The sequence below is a fragment of the Protopterus annectens genome, chromosome 2.part2 (assembly GCF_019279795.1).
Source record: "Protopterus annectens isolate FY-2018-M chromosome 2.part2, PAN1.0, whole genome shotgun sequence".
Taxonomy (NCBI): domain Eukaryota; kingdom Metazoa; phylum Chordata; order Ceratodontiformes; family Protopteridae; genus Protopterus; species Protopterus annectens.
In genome coordinates this window covers 115603966-115627922 of record NC_056730.1, presented here as the reverse complement: position 1 = coordinate 115627922, position 23957 = coordinate 115603966, and the positions used below count along the sequence as shown (strand labels likewise).

General features: G+C 44.3%; 1 protein-coding gene across 3 annotated transcripts in view; it reads left to right on the top strand.

The window, feature by feature from the left end:
• Nucleotides 1-23957, top strand: part of MIER3 (MIER family member 3) — an 874587-nt gene that overhangs the window by 372550 nt on the left and 478080 nt on the right. For all 3 annotated transcript variants that reach the window (XM_044063799.1, XM_044063797.1, XM_044063798.1), the window contains one exon: nt 7771-7856. In XM_044063799.1, the coding sequence (XP_043919734.1) occupies nt 7771-7856 (86 nt within the window). The remainder of the gene's footprint in view (nt 1-7770; nt 7857-23957) is intronic.

Sequence of the window (23957 nt, the reverse complement as noted above, 5' to 3'; positions counted from 1 at the left end):
GCAGGAAAACCTATTCAGACAAATGGAAAAGATTTTGCTCCTGGAACCAGGCTAAAGGCCTAAACCCCCTTGATCCAAACATCCCTCAGATTCTACAATATTGGACTGAGATGTTACACAAAGGACTTTCCTTTTCATCTATTAAGATCCACGCCTCAGCAATTTCAGCGCATTACAGCACGGATCCTCCTTTATTTTCACATCCACTCCTAAAACAGTTCCTCAGAGGGGCTAAAAACTTAAGACCACCAAGGAGAGCTCCAACACCTACTTGGGATCTCAACTTTGTTCTGGAAAAGCTTACACTGCCGCCCTTTGAACCAGCTTTTTCAGCTGATTTAAAATTTCTTTCATGGAAAACTGCCCTACTACTAGCAATAACCTCAGCTAGAAGAGTCTCGGAGCTACAGGCACTAATGGCAGTGGAACCTTTCATCATTTTTCATCAAGACAGAGTATCTCTACGAACTAATCCTTCCTTTATGCCAAAGGTGGTATCCAGTGTGGCCCTAAACCAAACCAAACCATTCACTTGCCCACCTTCTTCCCAAATCCCCAGAACAAAGGAGAAAGACTCCTGCACTCTTTGGACATTCACAGGCAATTACGTTACTACTTGGATAAAACTAAGGCTTTCAGAAAAACTGACCAGCTTTTTGTAGCCTATGCTGCAGGATCACAAGGAAAAGCCATCTGAAAACAGACCATTTCAAAATGGATAGGTCATTGCATACGTTTCTGCTGTACACATCATGGGAAACCAATACCTGCTAACATTAGGTCCCACTCCACCAGGGCTACAGCTACATCAGCAGCCTTTCTCAGGGGAGTGCCAACCAAAGACATTCTGGAAGCTGCTACTTGGGAGTTCAGTGCACACCTTCACCAAACACTATCATTTACCTCTATATTCTAAGACTAGAGCTGGTTTTACCACTGCAGTTTTGCAGGGCCTACTAGCTTCTTCTAACTCTGTTTGATTCCACCTCCCATCCTTAGCTTTGGGATTCAACCCAAGTGTGATGACTGCAGCAGGGTAACACGAACATAGTACAGTTTTGTACCTACCATAAAAGTAGATGTTCAAGTGTTCGCCCTGCTGCAGTCCAGGTTACCCTCCCTCCATCCCCTCTGAACTAGCTGAACTTATCTCTGCCACTTCTTCCTATACTACCTCTGTGGTGTATTTGTTTGTGGCTAAGGGTTTTGTTTGATTTTTATATAACCATATATATATATATTTTGCCTACCTATTGGGGGCACCTGACATCTGGGGCAAGAAAAACTGAAGAAAATGGCGTCTGATGCCTCTTAAATACCCCTGCCGCACTGATGTCAGGGAAGAAGCGACAGCTACCGACGCCGGACCAAGACTTTGGAATTCGGGCCGACTGCGGGACCGCCTGACGGCAGGATAACCCCAAGTGTGATGACTGCAGTAGGGTGAACACTCGAACATCTACATTTATGGTAGGTACAAAACTACTTTCCTGAAGTTGGCTGTTAGCTTGCTGACACCCCATCAATTGATGAACATGTTGACATTTAGTGACCTATCATGAGATTCATGCAAGGCTGTATCCTCCAAGTCATTAGGGCTTTTGTAAAGTGTGTTTCACCGTTATAACGACTGCATACGAAGACTAATTTTAAAAGTTTGATTTCATTCATAAGCCAAGATTTTGTTTGAAGTTTTATGTGAGGGATGGAGAATGAGTTGGGGAGGGGAGAGAATATTTTTGCTGGTATTTCCATATTGTCGTAGTTTAAGTTCTTGAAGCATCGCTTCTGTTATAAAATGTGTACATTGCATATTTCTTTTAGTGTGTGTTCTGTCATCAAATGTGTTCTGTGTATTTCTTGTTGTGCATGTAACAATGGCTGCACTGTAGTCTTTACTGTTGAACCTGATAAAATGGTGACTTTGAGCCTCCCTTTTCCAGGAGATGTCCTTCAAGGATACATCTGCAGTCCTTACAAATGGGTTGTCCTGTCGTCAGGCAGTCCTTCGGTCGGCCGGATTCCAAAGTCTGGGTCTGGCCTTGGCTGGTGTCGCACTTCACCCGACGTCATAGCTGCAGTTCTTCGGGTATAAAGGCATCAGCCAACGCCATTTTCCCCAGTCTTTCTTGCCGCGTGGTGCCCGAAGCAGAAGCTGTTCGCAAGTGCCGGTCGGTCAGATCCAGAGATTACTACTACCGAATACTACTTCGAAGACTTCTAAAAAGCTAAGTACCCCGTTGGGGACTCTTTCTTGCCTCAGCCGATGTCAGAAAAAGTGAATAACTGTTTAACTTGTGGGAAACAAATACCTCATAAAGATTTCCACTCTTACTGCTTACCTTGTTTAGGCCCAGACCACTACGTAGCAGCTTGTTTAGCCTGTGCTTCTTTCAACCGAGCGCTTAGGCGTCGGTCGGAGTTTGCTGAACAGTTTTTCAGCTCAGATTTTGCGTACATAATGCCGTCGGATCCTCCGACTACTCAAATTGTTAAGAAACGCAAAGAAAAGGACCGACACTCGCGGTCCGCGGTTTCGGCTGAAACCACGGTTAAGCAAACCGCGAGTGTCTCTGTTTCGGCTGAAACCGAGCAAACGGTTCAATCTTCAGCCGAATCCATGACTACTACCGAGGCCCCCTCTACCCTAGTTGAATCGGCCTCTGAAGTTTTACCTACTACTGTGGTTTCACAAGACTTATCGGACACCATCCCTTTGGATGTTTCTACCCCAGCACGTGGTGCTGCTAGGCCTCCTGCAGCCATGTCTATAAAGGCCTTTGCCAGGGCTAAAGCAGCCAAAACTTCTAAGTCTGTGCCTGTTAAGCCCCCCCTCTCACAGGCCCAGTTCCAGTTCCCAAATGCTTACTCTGGCAGAGGATCTCATCTCTTTAATAAGGGGATCCCAATCTCACCCAGACAGGGCCTCTCAACCTCCAGAAAAGAGACCTAGAGCAGAGCCCCCTGAGCCAGTGTCCTCAGATGACTCTTCTGATGATACAGACAATACAGTCCATCCAGAGGCTCCTTTTTCTACTTATGAAGATTCCGATGCTGAAGAATCGATCCCTTCTGCTTCTCCACCAGAGGAATTTTCTTTTGGGGAAACTTTACATGCCATGAGAGAGCAATTCCAATGGCAGGGTCAAGATTTCTCAGATTCAAGGAAAAGGCTTAGGACCTTTTTACACTTACCGCAACATAGGCCTTTAGCTATACCTCCAGTACTTCCCGTTGTGGATGATGCATTTAATGATGCTTGCACTGCTCCTGATACTTTACCTCCAGCCCCTGCTAAGCCCGATAGGTTCTACAGGGTCCCGGACACTCATCACCACTTATACAAGGCTCCTTTCGCAGATCCTGAGACTATCTCCCAGGGGCCTAAGGCAGTAGCTTCGACCTTAGCTAAAAACCCTCTCCCTTCTGAAAGGGAATCCAGGTCCTTAGAGAGATGGGGTAAAAAAGTATACACCTCTGCTGCTCTCTCAGCTAGAGCATTGAATTGTCAGTTTCATATGATCCAATACCACGAGTTTATGCTTGATCAGTTAACTAAGAAACTGTCCTCGGATGATTCTTTAGATAAGAAATATGTTCTAGAAATGGTGAATAACATTCAGCAGGTTAGTAACCATTCCTTAAAATGTGGCTATGATGCACTGGAGGCTTCATTTAGATCAGCCATGACTGACACAGTTATAAGAAGGCATGCATGGTTGAAAGAACAGGTCTTGCCGGATCATGTTAAAGCAAAGCTATTAGATGCTCCTATGGGTAAGGTCAGTTTATTTGGTACTCCTGCCCAACAGGTACTGAAGAAAATGGAAGAGAAGGCAAAATCTGTACAAACAGTAAAAGATTTCTTACAGGTTCAGCCTCCAAGATTTAGCAGGAACTGGCCTTCCAAAAATTGGTCCTTTCCAGACTCCTCTAAAACTCAGAGGCGCAGGAATAGGCGTTCAAGAGGCAGAAATCAATCCAGAGGAGGTGCCTACAGGGGACGCCAGTGGCAAGGTAACAACCAACGAGGCACAGACACAACCACTACCACTGCAACAGGACAATCACAGTGACTTGGCTTTGACACCGCCTACCAGGGAACAAATAGCAGCACCCTTAGGCGGAAAGTTAGCATTATTTTCAAAAAACTGGCACTATATCACAAGAGACAAGTGGATTTTGCAAACTATAGACCAAGGCTACAGGTTTCATTTCCACACTTTACCCGGAAAAAGAGGAATGCCAAACCTACCACCAAATCAAAAGACAGAAGCTCTAAAACAAATAGCTCAATTAGCAAGGATGAGAGCTGTGGAAAGGGTACCACCTATGGAACAAGGCAAGGGATTTTACTCCAGACTCTTCCTGGTACCAAGAAAAGAAAAGAATTGGAGGCCTATTCTCGACCTGTCCGCTTTAAACACATTCATCATTGTTCCAAAATTCAAAATGCTGACCCTACAGCAACTTCTTCCCATGCTGGGCAAGGAGTACTGGCTGGTAACTCTAGATCTCAAGGAGGCATACCTGCACGTCCCCATACGACCACTTTGCAGAAGATACCTCAGATTTCTTGCAGGATCAGAGCATTATCAATTCTCAGCATTGCCCTTTGGCTTATCTACTGCGCCCAGAGTGTTCACGAAATGCCTGGCATCAGTAATCGCTCACTGCAGGCTTCAGGGAATCCAAATTTATCCATACCTGGACGACTGCCTGATACAAGCGGACAACAAAAACAAGCTAACTGAAGACCTACAAAGAGTCATTTGCTTACTACAGGCCCTGGGATACACAGTCAATGTAAAAAAGTCAAGACTGATACCATCCCAAACAATAACCTTCTTAGGTGCAGAATTGGACACAGTAAAACAGATGGCATTCCTAACTGCAGAAAAACAAGAACAACTTCCTCTCTACTTTTTGGCATTAACAAAGCAGAACAAACTAACAGCAAGGAAAGTACTGCAGGCATTGGGCTTCATGGCATCCTGCATAATCCTGGTCCCCCATGCCAGACTGCATATGAGAAAGCTACAGTGGTACCTAAAGAATTTATGGTCTCAACACAGGCACAGCTTAGAAACCGAAATACCACTAATTCCATGCCTGAAACAAGAGTTCCTATGGTGGGCTCAGGCATGCCAGTCAAACCAAGGCTTGCCCTTCCACAGCATTCAACTAAGCCAAACCATCACAACAGACGCCTCAGACCTCGGTTGGGGGGCCCACATGCTGGACAAGTGCATACAAGGCTTATGGACTACAGAGCAGCTGCACCTGCACATAAATCAAAAAGAAATGCTGGCAGTACAACTAGCAATCCAGAATTTCAGACCATTCCTCCAAGAAGGCCAGTTGATGATAAGGACAGAACACCACAGTCATGTGGTACATCAACAAACAGGGAGGCACTCATTCATACCCTCTATGCCGAATGGCCCTGGACCTATGGAATATGGCTCTGAGTTACAACATTCAGTTACAAGCAATTTTTGAACCGGGAAAAGAAAACATCCTAGCAGACATATTAAGCAGAACTACCTCGGATGCTCACGAATGGATGCTACACCCGGACATCTTCAAGGCCATCACAAGGAAATGGGGACTGCCACAAATAGACCTATTCGCATCCCCACTCAATCACCAGCTCAAGAAATTCTGCACAAGGACATACCACCCACTTGCTTGGAAGGTGGACTCTCTATCCTTCAGTTGGAAAGGCCTGACAGCATATGCATTCCCACCTCTTCCTTTGATGCACAAGGTGCTATTGAAAATCAAAGAGGAACGTCCAAGGATAATTCTGATAGCTCCAGATTGGCCAAGACAACATTGGTACCCATTACTAAGAAGCATGTCTCGGGGGGAGAATGTGGACACTACCCCTGATTCCCTTGCTGTTAACTCAGAGCAACTACAACATCCTGCATCCAAACCTGAAAACTCTGCAACTGACTGCCTGGAACATTACATAAGAGCAACTAACCCAGATTTATCCCAAAGAGTTAAAGACATTATCCTTGAGGCCCGCAGACCCTCACCAAGAAGGAACTATGCAGGAAAATGAAAAAGGTTTCTCATTTGGAGTATCGACAGGGGCAAAGATGTGTCAAAGGTAGACATTGCCAACATCCTGGAGTATTTGGCAGAGCTTTTCCATACAGGCCTGTCCTATTCCTCCATCAAAATACATGCATCAGCTATTTCTGCAGAATACAGCTTCGATCCACCTGTCTTTTCGCATCCTCTACTCAGGCAGTTTCTCAGAGGAATTAAGAATGTAAAACCTCCTAGGAAACCACCATTACCAGCATGGGACTTGAACTTTCTACTAGAAAAATTGACACTTCCACCTTTCGAACCAGCAGCAACAGCAGATCTTCAACACCTATCCTGGAAAACTGCTTTCCTGCTGGCAATTACCTCAGCAAGAAGGGTTTCGGAACTACAGGCTTTAATGGCAGTACAACCCTTCCTAATCTTCCATCAAGATAGTGTCCATGAGAACTAATCCTACATTTATGCCTAAGGTGGTATCCAGAGTGTCTTTAAACCAGGCAATCCACCTACCTACCTTCTTTCCCAATCCACAGAACAGGGGGGAAAGACTGCTGCATACCTTGGATGTACAAAGACAGTTACGCTACTACCTGGACAGAACCAAGGGCAATAGAAAATCTGACCAGCTTCTGGTAGCATATGCAACAGGAAGGGAAGGAAACGCAATTTCCAAACAGACAATCTCCAAGTGGATAGGAAATTGCATTAGATTCTGTTACTCCTACCATGGAAAGCAAATTCCACAGAACATAAGGCCTCATTCTACAAGGGCTACAGCCACTACCACAGCTTTCTTACGAGGAGTGGCTACCAAGGACATTATAGAGGCTGCTACTTGGACCTCCGTGCATACATTTGCCAAGCATTATAACTTACCTTTATACTCTAGATCCCGAGCATGGTTTGCCACTGCTGTTTTGCAAGGGATCCTAACTACACCATAATTTCTTCTTCCTCCTCCCCTAGTTTGGCTATGGTATTCTACCCATTTGTAAGGACTGCAGATGCATCCTTGAAGGACATAGTACAGTTTTGTACCTACCATAAATGTAGATGTCCGAACAGGATAGCATCTGCAGTCAGGATTACCCACCCTCCTTCCCCTCTGTGGTACTCCTAGGGTATTTGCCCACCTAATAGCTAGCTGGGGGGGGGATTTCTTATGGTGTATTTGTTTGTATATATGTACATACATGATTATTTTTTGTGTTTGCCTTCTACTATTTGGAAAAATTGGCATTTATCCAAAACTTTAGCTATCCAAGAGGGCAACTGGCATCTGGGGCAAGAAACACTGAGGAAAATGGCGTCGGCTGATGCCTTTATACCCGAAGAACTGCAGCTATGACGTCGGATGAAGTGCGACACCAGCCGAGGCCAGACCCAGACTTTGGAATCCGGCCGACCAAAGGGCTGCCTGACGACAGGACAACCCATTTGTAAGGACTGCAGATGCTGTCCTGTTCGGACATCTACATTTATGGTAGGTACAAAACTGTACTTTATCTTACTTTGCTTATTTGACACTTTGGCTGTCTGGAGCTTGACCCAGTCAGTGTGGATTGCCGACAGTGTTAGGGATACTATTTTAGCAGGGTTGAGTTAAGGCACCAGAATTAATGCCTGATAAGAGAACAAATGTTAATAAAATGACTTCAGTTTGAGAGCTGCATTTTTGTGTACTTTTTTTTGGTTTGTTTTTAGCGCACACTACATATGATGGAGATAAGGAGTCAGAGGGTGAAGACGAGGAGAATGACTGTGGAAATCCATCTGAAGATCTTAAAAAGGTCAGGAAGTCTACAGCTCTGTAAAACGTGTTACAGTTTAAGAGCAGAATAGTACACTTAATTTGGATTGGCTTCCACCTCCCCGCCTTTTTCAAACTGGTCAAGCTTCTGCATTTGTTAATTTCACTAACAGTATGACAGGGAGAGGAAGCATTAAATTGTTTTAAGTTTAAATATGAACTTGTACCATAATCTAACTTAATATTTATGTTCCTGGCTCTACCAGGAATGTTGGGTGTCGAGACTTTCAGACATGCATTGTCCCTTACTGTTTTATCTACCAATATTGTTCCTGTTGATTATCCAGATGATAGTGTATTGGAAATTGTATGTCAGAAGGCATTGCTGGTAACTCAGAACCTACCTATTCAACTCTTTCCACCTTCAGAGTCTCACTTGACATGAACAGCTAAGCCTTTATGGCTGAGGGAAGGACAGAACCCTTGACACCCTGAGCACACATGCATTACTATTTGATGATCTGCCTGAAGGGAGTGCATGAGTTATGGGAGACTGTTAGTGCTGTTTGCTTTAACGTATGAGAAGCTGGCAGTTTTTGAGAAAATCTTGTCCCCAAGTGGTGTGCTGTGCATCATGCATCATCTGTTGAGTAGCCGTCTAATTGTAAATGCTTCCTTCATATTAATTTCACCCGAAATATGGCTGGTTCCATTCCATGTTTCAGGTGTCTTCATTGCAGGTATTTTGTTCTTTGACCACATTATCATCTTTTTTGCACCATTTATAAGTAGCATTTCTTGGATCATGACTGTGGAACTTGGGCCTCCTTTGCCTCTTCAGTGCATCAAGACTCTACCTTCTGTACTTCTGCCTGGTTGTTATAATCTTAATTCTGAAGTATGTGCGGTGCTAATATGAATAGCCCATTTAAAAAGAGGACAAGAATTGACAGACTTTATGCACATTTTAAACCATTGCAGTTGATCATTCATTTGTATAACTAGCTGAAACATGTCCTACTCAGTCGGCCCAAATGCCGTCGCTTTAGAACTGGTTGTTGTGTCTTTCGGCTTTTCCCGGTTAGGGGTCGCCACAGCGGAACTCCGGTCCGCCAATGATTGGCAGTAGATTTTTACGTGCCGAGTTGCCGGCCCTGACGCACAACCTTCAACGAAGGTACGCCCATTCACATATGTCTCCACACAGAAGACGCTCTAGCTGAGAATCGAACAGGACAATGTCTTACTGTGAGGCGACAACGCTACCGCAGCGTCGCTCACTTAATCTATTCTGCAGTACAGTTCAGCAGCATTTAACTGCTACCAGTTCTTTGGGGTCAGCTAACTCTCATTACTCTCCAAATGACCGTATTGAACTTGCTGCAGTTGCCACACATCCCAACACATTGCAAGTACAACACAACGTCTTCCACAATTTTGTTTACATATGCACACGTACTTGCATGCAAACATGCATTCACGTGCGTGCGCACACAAACTCACCCTGAGCTGCTCAAGTTTAGCCTTACTCTTATCTCTGGGATACTCCAGATGACAACTACATCTCTAACAAATTTATTGCCATCCTTAAAAAAGACCCTCCCTTTCGGCTTCCTGTAGTTCACTCTCTCAGAGCTTTCTTCGTGCAACTTTCAAATTCCTCCCCCTCCTAACTTTCATCACATGTGGAATTTCCCTTCTCACCGGTTTCATCCAGAAATCCTTCCCCTGCTACCCTCCTCTTCCGGTGTAAAATAGTGTGCCATTGCTAGTTTTCATAGTTTCGTAGAAGTCGTTTCATTTACTAGAGTTCGTAGTGAAGTACATAGTTTTTATTGTGCAGCATGAATGACCTTAGTAGTACTGTTACTGTAAGAAGGGTAGAAACTTTTTGATAAACTTGTATTGATTAGTCCTGCAACTGCTTTTTGTATTGCTATTGTTAATATAGATTACTTTGCAGCCAACTTCTTATTAGCTTGTGTCCTTTTTATATGAAGTTTTAAACCCCAGGCTAAGCCTGAAAATAGTCTGCTTGGATCACTGCTCTACCCTAGTTTACAAATGCATGCATGCCTAAAGTACATTTCTTATTCCCATTGTCTCTAAATGCCTGTCCATAGACCTGCCTACTGCTGGACTCTTCAAACTCCTAGTACCTGACTGAGCTTTGTCCTTTCCTAATACCAGATTCCAGTCCTGTGTCCAGATTTCTGTTCCTTCTTAAAATACTGTTCATTCCCTGGTTAGCTGTGCGTCACTTGCCTGGCCTGTTCTTGGGGTGGCAAATACCTTCCAACTAGTCTTTAGTTGGTTAGTTCATGGCTATATGCTTTTACCCCATTCTTCCTTTCTGTCCAGTTATCAAATGAAACATCTCTTCTAATTAGTATAGCCTCCACCCTTCTGCCTTCAGTTACACCAGATGAACTTTCTGCCACTCTGTATCAAAATCTTAATAGTATTTGATTATCTGTATCCAAAATTAATTTCAGGTAGTAGTTGTATTTGTGATCTGTTTCTGTCTTGTATGTGTTCCTTGTATATTTTAATGGGTTGTGCATACTGTTTTCTTTTCCATGACAGTAAGTATAATATTCAGTACACCTTCCTGCTTATTAATTTTATTCTTGGTCTATAGTGATCTTGTTTTCCTTTGATTACTGATAAAATTGTCTGTCCTTCAGTTCTCAACCTGTTCATATCTCTACTTGCTCCATCCCATTGTTTTTGAGATTCCTGTCTTTCCTGTGCTGTGACTGTATAGCTGGTGTGTGCTGGGGCATGTGATCTTAATTATCCTGAACTCTAGTAAACTGAACTGCAAAAATGTATTCTGTTTATCTGCTGCCTTCCCACGTCAGTGCTTAACATCAATCCAGCGTGATTTTTGCAGATAGAATTCCAGAAAATGATAGAACAGTTTCCAAAATATCAGAAGGAGCTTAAGTCCTAGAGAGAGAGAACCCTAACTATGGCCTAGGTGACCTGAGTGGGAGAAATGACCTGGCAGTTGACACAACTGGCAAGGGTGGCTGAGCGGGATGTTGAGACAGCAGAATGACAGTCATTTAAAATAGAGAAGGGAGATTCACATTGCAGCCTACTTGTGAGTCTTCAGCGTGGCAAGCAAAACTGAGTGGTATCCTTCGTAACCGAGAAGCCAAAGCATGCAACAGTGGAGAGCGAGACATTATTTGCTTGCAGCATTGAAGACCACATGCCCCATCCATAGTAGGGCTACATCCATTAGAAACTCCCTCATAGGTTGCCAGCTGGAAATGACACAAGCAGCCTTCATTGGGTGGCTGTCTTACTGCTCACCTTCCTGTAATCTAGGCATTGCATCTCATTTAGTGTCCTTGAAGCTCCTGACTTTCACTGGATACAAACTTGATACTTGCAGACCCAGTTTACAGTGAATGCTGTTCGGCAAAAGTAATCAGTACTAAGCTCTGGATTAGCAGTGATGTTAGCCAGTGTATCCTTTGTTCGTTTTTCTAGATTTTACATTAGTTCTGCAGTGCTGCTAAATCTCGCAGTCTCCCTTCTCATTTCAGGATCTCCAAATCTAGCAAGGCTGCCATCTGTGTTTGTGAATGCACACACCCAGCCTCTTTCTGGGCATCCTGTTTCAGCTCCCCATCTCCACTGTGACCATCACCACAAATATCCCAGCCTTTTCTTTCAAGCCCTTTAAGATGGTCTTCCAAAGTGTGCTTTAAAGTGCGGCTGAGAGTCTGGTAAGTATGTGTGGAAGAACAGTATTCTACCGTGTGTGCAAAGAGGCTGTTAAAAAGTATGTGATTGGGCTGTCTTGTTGAAATGGTTTCCCTATCCCCACTCAAACCAGTTTTCTTACAGGTGCAGTCACTGTCCACTGAATTCACGCAAATGATCCCTTCCACATAATTTGCACAGATGATCCCCTTTGTTTTTGGTGCTGGCACAGAAAAAGTGCATTCGTAAATCACTGCTGCAGTAGCCTAAGCTATGTGGGTTATATCCTATCAAGGGTATAATAGCTGGCCAGTCTTCCAAAGTCTTGGGCTCCCCCCACCTGCACCCATGCTGCTGGTTGCAAGAGCTCCAAGTGGAGAGAACCAACAGACTGGATGCCAAAAGCTTCAGTACTTTTCTGCTGCCCTTGGAACTTCTCTTGCAGGTTTCTGAGAATTGATGGTCTGCTTAGTCTTCCATTACTGGCCAGTCAAGTTCTTCTTGGTACAAACCTTGCACAGTGTTTTCTATGAAAACATTTGCTGATTTCTATGAGCAACCTTTATTTTTTTTGATAAGTGTGTACCGGCGGGTCTCAAGACTATCTTGTCTGAAGGATAGTTTACCTTCTATTTTTAATTTTTACTGAATGTGCTTAGTTTAAGCATTTTTGTGGAAACAATTATACTTATTTTGTGGGACTTGCTGTGTTTTATTAAGGGCAGATGTGTTCTGGGAGTGTCATTAAGTAGTTCGGCATGCACAATGTGCCTGTCACAAATTCACTCCAGCTGTGCTAACCAGGAATCAGACTCCTTTTTTGACAACACCATGGAACAGCATGCCAATTCCACAATTCTCTCTTCCCCCAGACCCAATGAGAAGCCTTTCCAATACGGCAGGCTCAGTTTGTACCTCTGCCACTGGTAGATGACCATTCGCTTTATTCTTCGAATCCCTTTGGTATCAGTACTTCAACCACCAAGGACCAGCAGTCAGCCACATCCTTTGTGGCTGTTTAAGCAGTCTTGGTTGGGCATGGGTGAACCACATTTGTCAGTATCGGAGGAGGGAAGTGGAGCATGCATTCCTGCATAACTGAGCTAAGAGACCTTGTCCCCTGGGTAAAGCTGTGTGCAAGAGTCTGTCCCTTTCAAAGGATGTCCATTGAATAAAGAGATGACAAGGTAAATTGTTATCTTCCTCAGACTGTATGCTTGGCTCAAGGTGCATTGCAGCATTAAAACATTTGGAATTTCTGGAAAGAAATTCACTTTCTAAGGACTTCCTTTGTGATCAGGGAAGCGATTGGGAAAGAGCATTGTCTAATTTTTCTGCCAAGTACCTAAAGCTTACTATGAGGAAAGTGTTTCCTCTGAGTCTCCTATGGAGGAATTTTCTTTTTCTCAAATTGTCTCTAGAATGAAAAAGATGTTTCAGTGGGAACAGAGTGAAATTTCAATTTCTTTAAAGAAATACTATGATTTATTACAAATTGAATTTCCACATCTTGCTGCTATTCTTCCTCTTTTCGCAACTTTGGAGTATGTTGCTGATTATATCTGGTACTACACCAGACAGTCGACCTGTAGCTCCTAAAAAGTTTGACAGATTTCATAAAGTTCATCATTCTTAGAAATTTTTCTTGTCCCAAATTTGACCTTAGCGCTGTTTCATGTCTGATCCTGCTGCTGCAAAAAAGCTAATGTTAATTACTTTACTCTGTCAAGGATGGGAAAGTTTTTGAATGATTTGGGAAGAAAATTTATCCTTCTGCTACTTTAGCTTTTAGAACTCCGTTGTAGGGCTCACACACTGTTTGCTTCTTTTGACATGGGGGAACATTATTGACATTTTCCATTTTCAGAAAGTAAGTCCTATTTGAATTCTGTAATTGTTTGTTTTCCCAGATAACTAAACAGTGTTTTTTGTGTTAATCACTGCTGCAGTAGCCAAAGCTGTATGGATTATGTCCTACATCGGATAGACCACTGGCTAGCTTCCAAAGCTTTAGGGCAACTTTCACTAGCTGAGCAGACTAAAAAGACAGGTTTGTATGGCAAGTCATTCAGAACTTTCCGGAGTCTGAGAATTGCGCTCCTCTTCAGGCTTTCAAGGATTGATCACACTGTTCTGTTTGGAAGACAAGTTCCCTTTGAGGGAAAGCCTTCCACTATACTTTTATACTTGCTCAAAATAACTTTTTGTGAGAAACAAGTGCTTTTAACCTAGGAAAATGTATTTACTTGATAGTCTCATGATTTTTATGTACTTCAAAAAAGGAAGAACACTTTACTTTTGTGATATTAAATTAAAAGTCATTTAAAATTACTAAATTCTATGGATAAACTGTGTTTTTTGTGTGAAGGGTGGGTATTTATTTTGCCACTTCACTGTTTTAGTGACGATTTCTGCCAGTTTTCCCCTGGAAACAAGCACCATGTTTGTGTTCACAACTACCAGTCCCTCAGTCAGACCTTCTAGCTACAAAAAGAAAAAGATGCAGCCTTTGTCATCACTGTAGGCTGGTAATTTGCCTCAGTCACAGGTGGGTGACACTGCAATGGCCATAACTGTTTCCACTTTTTCTTCGCCTACATTCTTACCCCTGGGCTCCGACTCGACCATACTTTAGCTCGAAGTCTTTCAATTGGCTGGGCTAAGATGGTATCCCATGCTGCACTGCTCTCTATCCCCAGATCTCATTTGCCCCCCGTGTAGTTCGGATGTGGTCTCGCTCTTGGCTGTGGCTAAGTATTCTTTTCATCTTTATAGCAGAGAAGTTTGCAAAAAAAAGCTATTTTCATAGCTATTTGTGTGTGTATCCTTGAGCTGTTTTGTGGAAAAGTTGTTTTTTCTTGTATTAGCGTGTTTCTTGTGGTATCCCACTAGCTGTTTCCAACGGGCTAGGCCCGTTTCAGTTAGAGGACCTAGTCTGTCCCCTCGCTTTCCTTTGTGTGCTAACTTAACTTCGACTAAGACCATTTAATTTAGAGGAACTAGTCCTTCCTCTGTTTAAGTTAGTTTTTGTGGTGTACTGTTTGTTCTGTTCCTGCGCTTGTGGCTGGTTGACCGTTGGTCTGGTTGTTGGGTTAGTGACTCAGTTTTTGTAGTGATGATTATGTCTAAAGATACTAAGGAGCATGAGCCCTCGGGCTTTAAGAAGTGCACAAAGTGCAGTTATAAGATGTCTGTTATTGATGGACACTCTATTTGTGTGTACTGTCTGGGAGCGATTCACCTCCAGGAATCGTGTAGTTTTTGTCATGCTTTTAGCCCGCGTGTTCTTCAGGAAAGGAAGAACAAATTGATTTTGAAGGGACTTAACCCTCCTTCGAGGAGGGTTTGGAGAGTGCTTCCAGCTTTAAGTCTTCTCCATCAAAAGCTAAATCTTCCAAGGCTAAAAAGTGATCCCTAGCTCCATCATTATCCTCGGAGCCGCCGGAGAAAACAGCTAAATCTTCTATGACATCCTTGGCTTCATTGTCCTCTGGGCCACAGGAAGTGTCAGTTTCTATGGAACCTGCTTCGGCTCCTATTCTCTCGGAGCCTGTTCGGAGCCGGTTGCCTAGCATTAGGCCGGTATCTCCTCCTCGCAGGTCTCCTTCAGAGAGGAGGTCTCAATCTCCTTCCCTATCCTCTAAATCCTCCGGGACCTTATCGGATGTGGACGTCGATAGAGTGGTGCAGAGACTTCTTCATTCACCGGTACTGGCTAAATTGTTTTCGGCTCCGACCCAGTCGGCTCCGGAGCCGGTACTGCTACCTACATCGATGCTTCCTCCTCCGAGCACATCTCAGCTTTCGGAGCCAGAGTGCTCGGCTCCATTTGATGTCCCTAGGTCGGTTCCGACAGTCCCTCCTGGCTTGTCAGTTCCAACGTCAGCTCCGACCCTGTCGGCGCTGTCCACGGGGTTCAGGACTCAGGATTCCTCAGTCGGACCCGAGGGGGAGGCTTCCGGACACCTCTCGGCTCCTAGTCTCCCTCTCGGTGCTTCGGCGCGGGGAAGCCTGACTCCTGTCTCTGCTTCAGACCTGGTCCCTTCTGTTCCGAGGTCTTCCATGGCTGGTCGATCTTCGGACCCGGGAGGACCAGCTTTCGAGGCCATGTGGAGCGCACTGGCCAGGTCGTCAGCGGCATCATACGGTTCGGTCACTCTGTCCCTTACAGCACTGGTGCAGGTCTCTGATCACCCTCTATCTCTTGACAACGGAGCCCCAAGGCTTCAGGGTACCCCCACGAGTGGTCCCCATATTTCTGAGGGCCCCTCAGAGTTTTTGCCCGAGGAGCCACCCAGAAAGAGAACGTGCAAGAGGAAGCACATTGATTCCCAAGATGAGTCTCTCACGTCAGACACCGACCTCTAGGAATCGGAGGGGTCCCCCAAGTCATCCTCTGAGGATGTTTCTTTCTCTGACATCCTAGAGATTTTGAAGCAAAGAGGTCACTGTCCATCCAAAGCCCCCTCCGAAGAGGAGTCTGTGTTCCTGAAGGCCTTTGTTGCTCAGTCCTCCGCCTCCTGGGTGTCTCCCACCCTTAGACGAGCTTCTGGATCTGGTTTGTCGAAGGGTGTGGGAAAGCCCTGACTCTGTGGAACCAGTCCCCAGGAGACCCAATAAATTTTTGTCTGCCCCTTCTGATAAGGAATTTCTATCCAAGGGAGTCCCTGTGGATGCCATGGTGGTGGCAGCGACCACCAAGAAGGAATTGGCTGAGACTTATTCCACCGTCCATCCTCCTAACAAGGAGTCTAGGACTATGGACCAGTACGGGAAGCATATGTTTTCTTCAGTGGCCTTTACTTTGCGGTCACTGAATTACTTATCACACTTTACACGGCTCCAGAGAGATCTGCTAAAGGAGCTTGGAGATGCTCTAATGGGTAACGTTTGTGAGGCGGTGGCTCAGTCAACGCTCAGATGTCTACCCTCAGTTCTATTGCAAACACCTCCATGAGGCTGATCTCTCACGCAGCCAGACGAGCGAGTAAGGCAGCAAGTTCAGGAGTCGCTTTTAGGAGACATGCCTGGATACACCTTTGTCATTTCGCTGAGGCCTTCAAGTCTACATTCATCGACGCCCTGTTTGATGGTTCCTCTTTGTTTGGAACCAAGGTGAAAGACACACTCACTAGGTGCGAGCAAGAGGAAAAACCATCTGCCGTAGGAGACCTTCCCTCTAGGCCTTATCCCAAGGCCCAGAGAGGTGGGAAGATGTGGTTCAAGAAATCACAGAGGTTTTTTCCCGATGCACAAGGTGAGTCCTCCTCCAGAGGCAGGGAAGGGGGGGTGGTTATTCAGGTAGACGCCACCCTAGGGGTAGAAGAGGCCCTTGTAATTCGGAAGACCCTGATTCCTTTCGTGGTTCTCCCTTCCGTCACTCCTGATGGGAGGCCCGACTGTGCGTTTCCGGAGCCAGTCTGAGGTCGCATCTCACTATACCCGGAGGCCTAGCAAGGTATCACCCAGGACCAGTGGGTTCTATGAATAATTTCCGGAGGATATATCATTCCTTTCTCATCAACTCCCCATTCCAGTCAAGAAAATCCAGATGTTCCATCCAGTCAAAGGGATTCCGCAGCTTCAGAGGTTTCAAAGCTGCTAGAAAAAGGAGCCATCCAACATGTCCCCTCAGACCAGATCGGATTAGGGACTTACTCCAGATTCCTTTTGGTGCCGAAAAGGACAGGGGACCAGAGACCCATTTTGTATTTCAGCCGATTGAACACCCATGTGCAAAGGTCCAAGTTCCGAATGGTCACGTTGCAATCTGTTCTCCCATTGTTGGGAAAAGAAGTGTGGATGTGCTCCATCAACCTCAAGGATGCTTACTACCACATAAAGATGGACAGGGCATCCAGAAGTCACCTACGCTTCCATCTGGGAGCCAGTCACTTTCAGTTTTGAGCCCTGCCCTTTGGTCTCACCACAGTCCCCAGGGTGTTTACCAAATGCATGGCAGTGGTGATGGCTCACTTGAGACATCAGGGATTCCAAGTGTTTCCATACCTGGACGACTGGCTCCTTACTGCCACCACCAGGCATCTGCTACTTCAGACCAGAGATGCCACTGTCAACTTATGTCAGCAGTTGGGCATCACCTTGAACTGGGAAAAATCTGCCTTGTTGCCCTCGCAGCGTGTCACCTTTATAGGTGCCGAATTAGACACTGTGCTCATGAGGGTGTTTCTACCACAGGAAAGAATCAATCAGTCTTACAACAACAGATTTACGCCTTGCTCTCTCTGAGGAGAGTGAAGGCAAGATTGGTCCTCCAATTGTTGGGGACGATGGCTGCTATGATTGTTAGTTCCCCTGGCAAGGTTACATATGAGGCTCCTTCAGTGGCTACTCTTCGCCCAGTGGTCTCTTCAACGTTTTCCACTTTCTCACCCTATTCTGCTCACAGACTGATGCAGACAGGATCTCAGTTGGTGGCTTCACACAGACAACCTCAATGCGGGAAAACCCTTTGTTCCTTCGTCTCCGGTTGCCACGGTGACCACGGATGCCTCCCAGATGGAGTGGGGGGGCATTATCTAGGCAGGACAGTCCAAGGCACGTGGCAAGAGCACGAGATGCATCTGCATGTCAATGTCCTGGAGATGAGAGCAGTGCTACTAGCGTTGCAAGCACTTCAAAGCTTTCTTCCTCTCAGGACTATTGCAATCCACTCAGACAATATGTCGGTGGTATGGTATCTGAACAAACAGGGATGAACCAAGTCGTATTCCCTTTGCAGAGAGGCCATGCGAGTGTGGCAGTGGACGGTGTCTTCCCAACGTTTTCTGGTAGCATTGCACAATCCGGGGAAGTCCAATGTGATCGCAGACAGGCTAAGCAGAGCTATTGTGATGCCTCGCGAGTGGTCCCTGAACTGTCAAGTTGCAGAGCAGATTTTCCGCAGGTGGGGTCAGCCTTGCTGCGACCTTTTTGCCAGCCCCCTTAATGCCAAATGCAGCAGCTACTTCACCCTTATGCCCCCTCAGGGGGAGTCACCCAGGGATGCTGTAGTCCATGATTGGCCCTCCAGTCTACTATATGCTTTCCCTCCGGTTCTTTTGCTGTCAAAGGGTATTCAGAAAGCGCAGTCCTTGGGAAGCAAAATAATTCTGATTGCTCCACACTGGCCTCGTCAAATTTGGTTCCCCTATCTCATGGAAGCTCCGTGGATTCTGGACCCACAACCAGACTTACTGACTCGCATGTCAGGGCAGCTCCATCCCTCTCTTCGTACCCTCCGGTTGACAGCTTGGTCACTCCACTTCCGTCATTAGTTAGGCTTCACCATTTTTCGCCGGATGTGGTTCATATTCTATCTTCCTTTCATAAGCCTTCGACCAGGAAGATTTATTACAGCAAATGGAAGAGATTTTCCATCTGGGCACATGCCAAACAGATTGACCCTTACACAGCTCCAGTCTCGTCAGTATTGGAGTTCCTTTTTTGTGCTTTTCAACCAGGGATCAGCTGCCGTAACCATTAAAGTCCAATTGGCGATGATTTCTACCTTTCACGTCGCAGACGAACCTAGTCTAATGGCGCATAGACTCTGTAAGGCTTTCCTGAAAGGCACTTTGTTGCTTCGTCCTCCTGTCTCTGAACCTGTCATTCCTTGGGACTTAAACTTTGTTCTACAGGGTCTTACTTCACCCCCCTTTGAGCCTGCAGCCACTTGTGATTTAAAATTCTTAACTTGGAAGACTTGTCTTTTTGGTAGCCATCACATCAGCCAGACATGTTTTGGAGCTTCAAGCTTTATCAATTAAACCACCTTATTTGATTTTTCATAAGGACAGGGTTTCTCTCAGACCGAATCCTTCCTTTCTTCCCAAAGTAGCGTCAGTTAGTAACCTTAACCAATCCATTGAATTACCAGTGTTTTTCCTCAGTTCCCGAACAAAACAGAATTCAAATTTCATCAGTTGGATGTGCACAAACAGTTACGATTTTATTTGCACAGAACGAAGGACCTCAGAAAATCTGATCAGCTGTTTTTTATTTTCGGAAAACATAATTGGGTCTCCTGTTTCCAAAGTCACGTTGTCTAGGTGGATTTCCAGTTGTATTTCTTTCATTTATACTTCAGGGGGAAGAGATTTACCATTCCGAGTGAAGGTTCACTTTACTGGTCTGTATCTACGTCTACAGCTTTTCAGGCCAGATTGTCTATGGATGATATTTGTGCTGTGGCTACTTCTGTTACTCATTACACGTTAGATGTGGTATCTAGAAGCAGGTCTTCCTTTGATTCCACATTGCTCAGGAGTATTTTCCACTGAGCCTCCCAGGATTTAGGTGCTGGGGACCCTGTCCCATGGTTAAGAATGTAGGCGAGATTGGACTACATAACATCAAGAAGTTATGTACTCACCATAACATTCGATGTATGTAGTCCATCTCGCTTCACATTCTTACTAACCACCCCCCCACACACTCAACTTCCCCCATCCTGGAGGATGGAGAGGTTAGGCCTAGTTTCAGAGTTCCCTTCATTCTTGGTTTGTTTTTCCTTTCTTAGGTGTTATGCATGGAGAGTGAGTGCTGGTGCTCGCAGCAAACTAGATCTGGGGATAGAGAGCAGTGCAGCATGGGATACAATCTTAGCCCAGCCAATTGAAAGACTTTGAGCTAAAGTATGGCCGAGTCGAAGCCAACATTCGGCTCCGAACCCACGGGTAAGAATGTGAGGCGAGATGGACTACATACATCGAACGTTATGGTGAGTACATAACTTCTTGTTTTCAGTGGGAGAATACTGAAGTTCCTTAATCCCTTAGGAAATATGTTTTGCTACAGCTGGTAATTTCCAGAACCCCCCCCCCAGTTCTGTCAGCATTGGAGGGCATGTTTGTCGCAGCTTGTGGTTTCCCCTGACAACCAACCTGTTGCTTGTATGAAATCAGAATGTACCCAAGTATCTCTTTTATACAATAATCCTAGACCATGACCTAGGTCAGTGATGGCAAACTTGTGATAGGCATGTCAAAGGTGACATGCCATGGCGTTTTGGGTGCCACATCAGTGTTCACCAACACCCAAGTTACCAAAGAAACTGCTTTTGCATTCATTGTTAATGTGAAGTGCACTGAATTATTTTGTGCCAGGAAGCCAGCTCAACAATACTGCTGCAGAGGTAAGGAAGTTAACCGCAGACTGTTTCAGTATACTGTCTCGATAGCCTGCAAAGGGTAGTGCTGACATTGTTTTCGCTTCATGGTTAAACTTCTGCAAAGGGCATGTAGTCTGCATTTCTAAGCATGCACTGTTTACACTCCTCAACTGTCCTCCTTAATCCCTCCTAAAACTGACGACTTTTTTGCACTTAATTAGATTTGTAGACTTATTTTAGTTCAGAAAAACATGCATTAATTCACGTAATGTTTCATATTAATAGTACTAGTAGTTTAAAAATGTCCGTGTTTCTTATTTCTAGATTTGTCCCTGATTCTGTTGAGATTCATCTCTGATATATTGACAAATATGCTGTTTTATTTTTATTTTATTTTTGTTTGGGGGGGGGGGGGGGTGATATGCCAGCAGAGTCGAGTTAAGCATCTTCTGAATTTTTGACATGCCGAGCCCAAAAGGTTCGCCATCACTGACCTAGGTGCTGCCATTCATTTTGTTAACTGTAATCTTTCTCCTTTTGATAAGGATGATAAAGCTTTTGGTAAGTTTATGGAAAAAGTGTATGGTTCTCTAATTTTTTTTAAATTTAGAACTATCAGGCTTGTAATTTAAAGATTATTCTGACTAATAGAGAAAGTATGTGGAATATTTTGGCTTTTAGTTTCCTTGTAGGAAAAATTCTGCATTGTATAGTGTGGTTTAGTTTCTTTTGTTTCAGGTCACTACTTACTGTTTAAAAGGTTTGACTCTCTAGATACTACTCGGACTGCTGCCACTAGTACTATTTTAAGTAGGCTTGACTGGCTGCATTCTCAGAACTTTCCAGATTTCAAAAATGAAATTTTGAATTCTCCCTTTGATAGTGTTAGTTTTTGAATCTTCTGTTAAGTAGGTTCACAAAAGGTGTGACGTAAGCTGTTTTCAGGAAGTCTCTGATATTGATATCGGATGCTCTCTCTTCCATTAGGCCCTCAATGAATAGGGTCTTTGGATCTGACCTCGGCCACTGTAGAATTTACGATCCAAATCTTAGGGTCTGTCCTTACCCATAGTCTCCACCATTACCTCAGATCTTGTTTGGCACACACACAGAACAGACTTCTCATTTGCTCATGCTTGCCTCAGATAAGTGGCAGAAGTTTTTTTTTTTTTTTGGTTTTGTGTGTATTTTAGTACGTACCTTCTTGATTTTCTAGTTCATTCTGTTTTTATTTTCTGTTTAATTGGTTTTCTCCTTGCATATATTTAAAAAAAAAGGGGGGGGGGGGTTTGACGACCGTGCCCTGGCCCAGCAATCAAGAAGCCTCAATCCTCACCACTAACACCAGGGAGGTTGCCTCATAGAAGAGGAAAGGATAACAAATGCACACAGTAAAGTACAATTTCCCTTATGTGCACACAAAGATCACAGTCAGTCTGGGGCTGGTTGCTCCGTTGCTCTCCAGGTCCCCAATAAGACTCCCCACTGGCACAGCTATAGGGTCCAGATCTCAGCCTAGCTGGCAAGCTAACCTCCAGTACCCTCTCTGTTCCACCAGTGCTTCGTGCCCCTGCCCAGGTAGCTGACACACTACACACACTTTGAGAACGTATTTATACAACGTCATAGACACTCCTAGGAAAGGCTGACACAGATTCTCCAGCTGTACCCCTTTACCCAGGCTATACGATAATAATTACTGCCACCACCAGCTAGTAATTATCAGCTACCCAAAGGCATTTAAAAGGGTGTACAGTTATTATTGTGCAATATTATTATCCAATTGGTAATGACTATTCAGTCTAACACTTATTAGAGTGGCTTATTACAACAAACTCTATAAATATGCAATGTACTCTAGAACCTACTTACATCTACACAAACCAGACACAGATAAAGGTTTTAAAAATATTTAATAATAAATTAAAAACACAAGACAATAATACTACACCACAGAGATATCTAAGAGGTCAGAGATCACACAGAAATTTAAAAATAATACAGTAGGACTGGTCTGATGTCAAAGAAAAGCACTTAATCTAACTTTCTAATCTTTAGGTATTAAGAGAAAAAACAGTGCTACTATCCTACTTACAGATACATAGAGCGTAAGCAGTGCTGGGGTTGATGGCCCAAGGCAAAAATGCCTACAGTCTCTCATTGAACAATAGTTTTTAAAAACACTAACAAACAGCTCTGCTAAGGCCCTCCCAAATTACATCATTTTGACACTTAAGTTTTCCCAGTATTCACATTAAATCATTTTGACACTTAGTCTGGAGTTACCAGGCAAACAAACTGCATTATTTAGCAAGTTAACACCTGCTCAGGAAACTACAGCAATAAGACATTCCACATGTACACTCTTAACAATTATTCCTTAAGTTAAGACAATAGAAAGAATGTGTTCATCCGGTTGCTTTGGCACCACCATTTAGATAATTGTAACTTCAAAGAACATTTGAAATGCTTGGCTTGGTTTTCCTTACAGCAGATGGCAATGTTGCAACAATCTTGAAGTTCACATTTTACAGTTTTTTCTTTCATTTAAGAACACAAGCCTGTATTTTACATTTATTTATACAAATGATAGAATAATGTATCAGATTATATTTGACTAGGTTGGCAGCCTTCGCCCATCTTTCCCCAGTCTTCACAGGGGGGACTTCTTTTCACCATTGCCCCCCCCCCACCTTTTCTGGTAGTTGTAATGTTTGCTGTTGGTCTGGTTTAGTAGAATGTATTATTGTTATTATTATTATGTTACATTTATCATTGATAGTGTAACACTTTTTGGGCGTTATGTTGCCTTCCTTGTCTGTGACCGAGAAACCATCTGGCTTCACGAAATGCATGGTCAAGGGCTGTAAGATTCCTAATTTGAATGCTCATTCAAAATGTGTATACTATTTGGGTGCAGATCATCATAATGAAGTGTGCTATATTCGTACTGCATTTGGCCAGTGGGCCATTAAGGAACATAACAAATAGGTTTTGAAGGGACTTCTCCTAGCCCCCTGCAGGAGACATGTCAAGAGTCTTTATCTTCTTGACAGACGTGGAGACTGCAGAAACAGAAGTCCTACGACCAACAGAACGGGCAGAAGAGTATTGACAAGTCCAGGAAAAAGGGCAAAGAGGCTAGGAAGTGTTTCTGCAACCGCTCCTCTTCAGTGGCTTCTTTGGCTCTATCCCTGAACTTTTAGAACCAACAGATCCAACTTCTTCATGAGATCCTATAGTCATGGGATACCAAACTCCCCTCCATTCCTAGCTTAAGGAAAAGTAGACTCTGTGTCTGGAATTGAT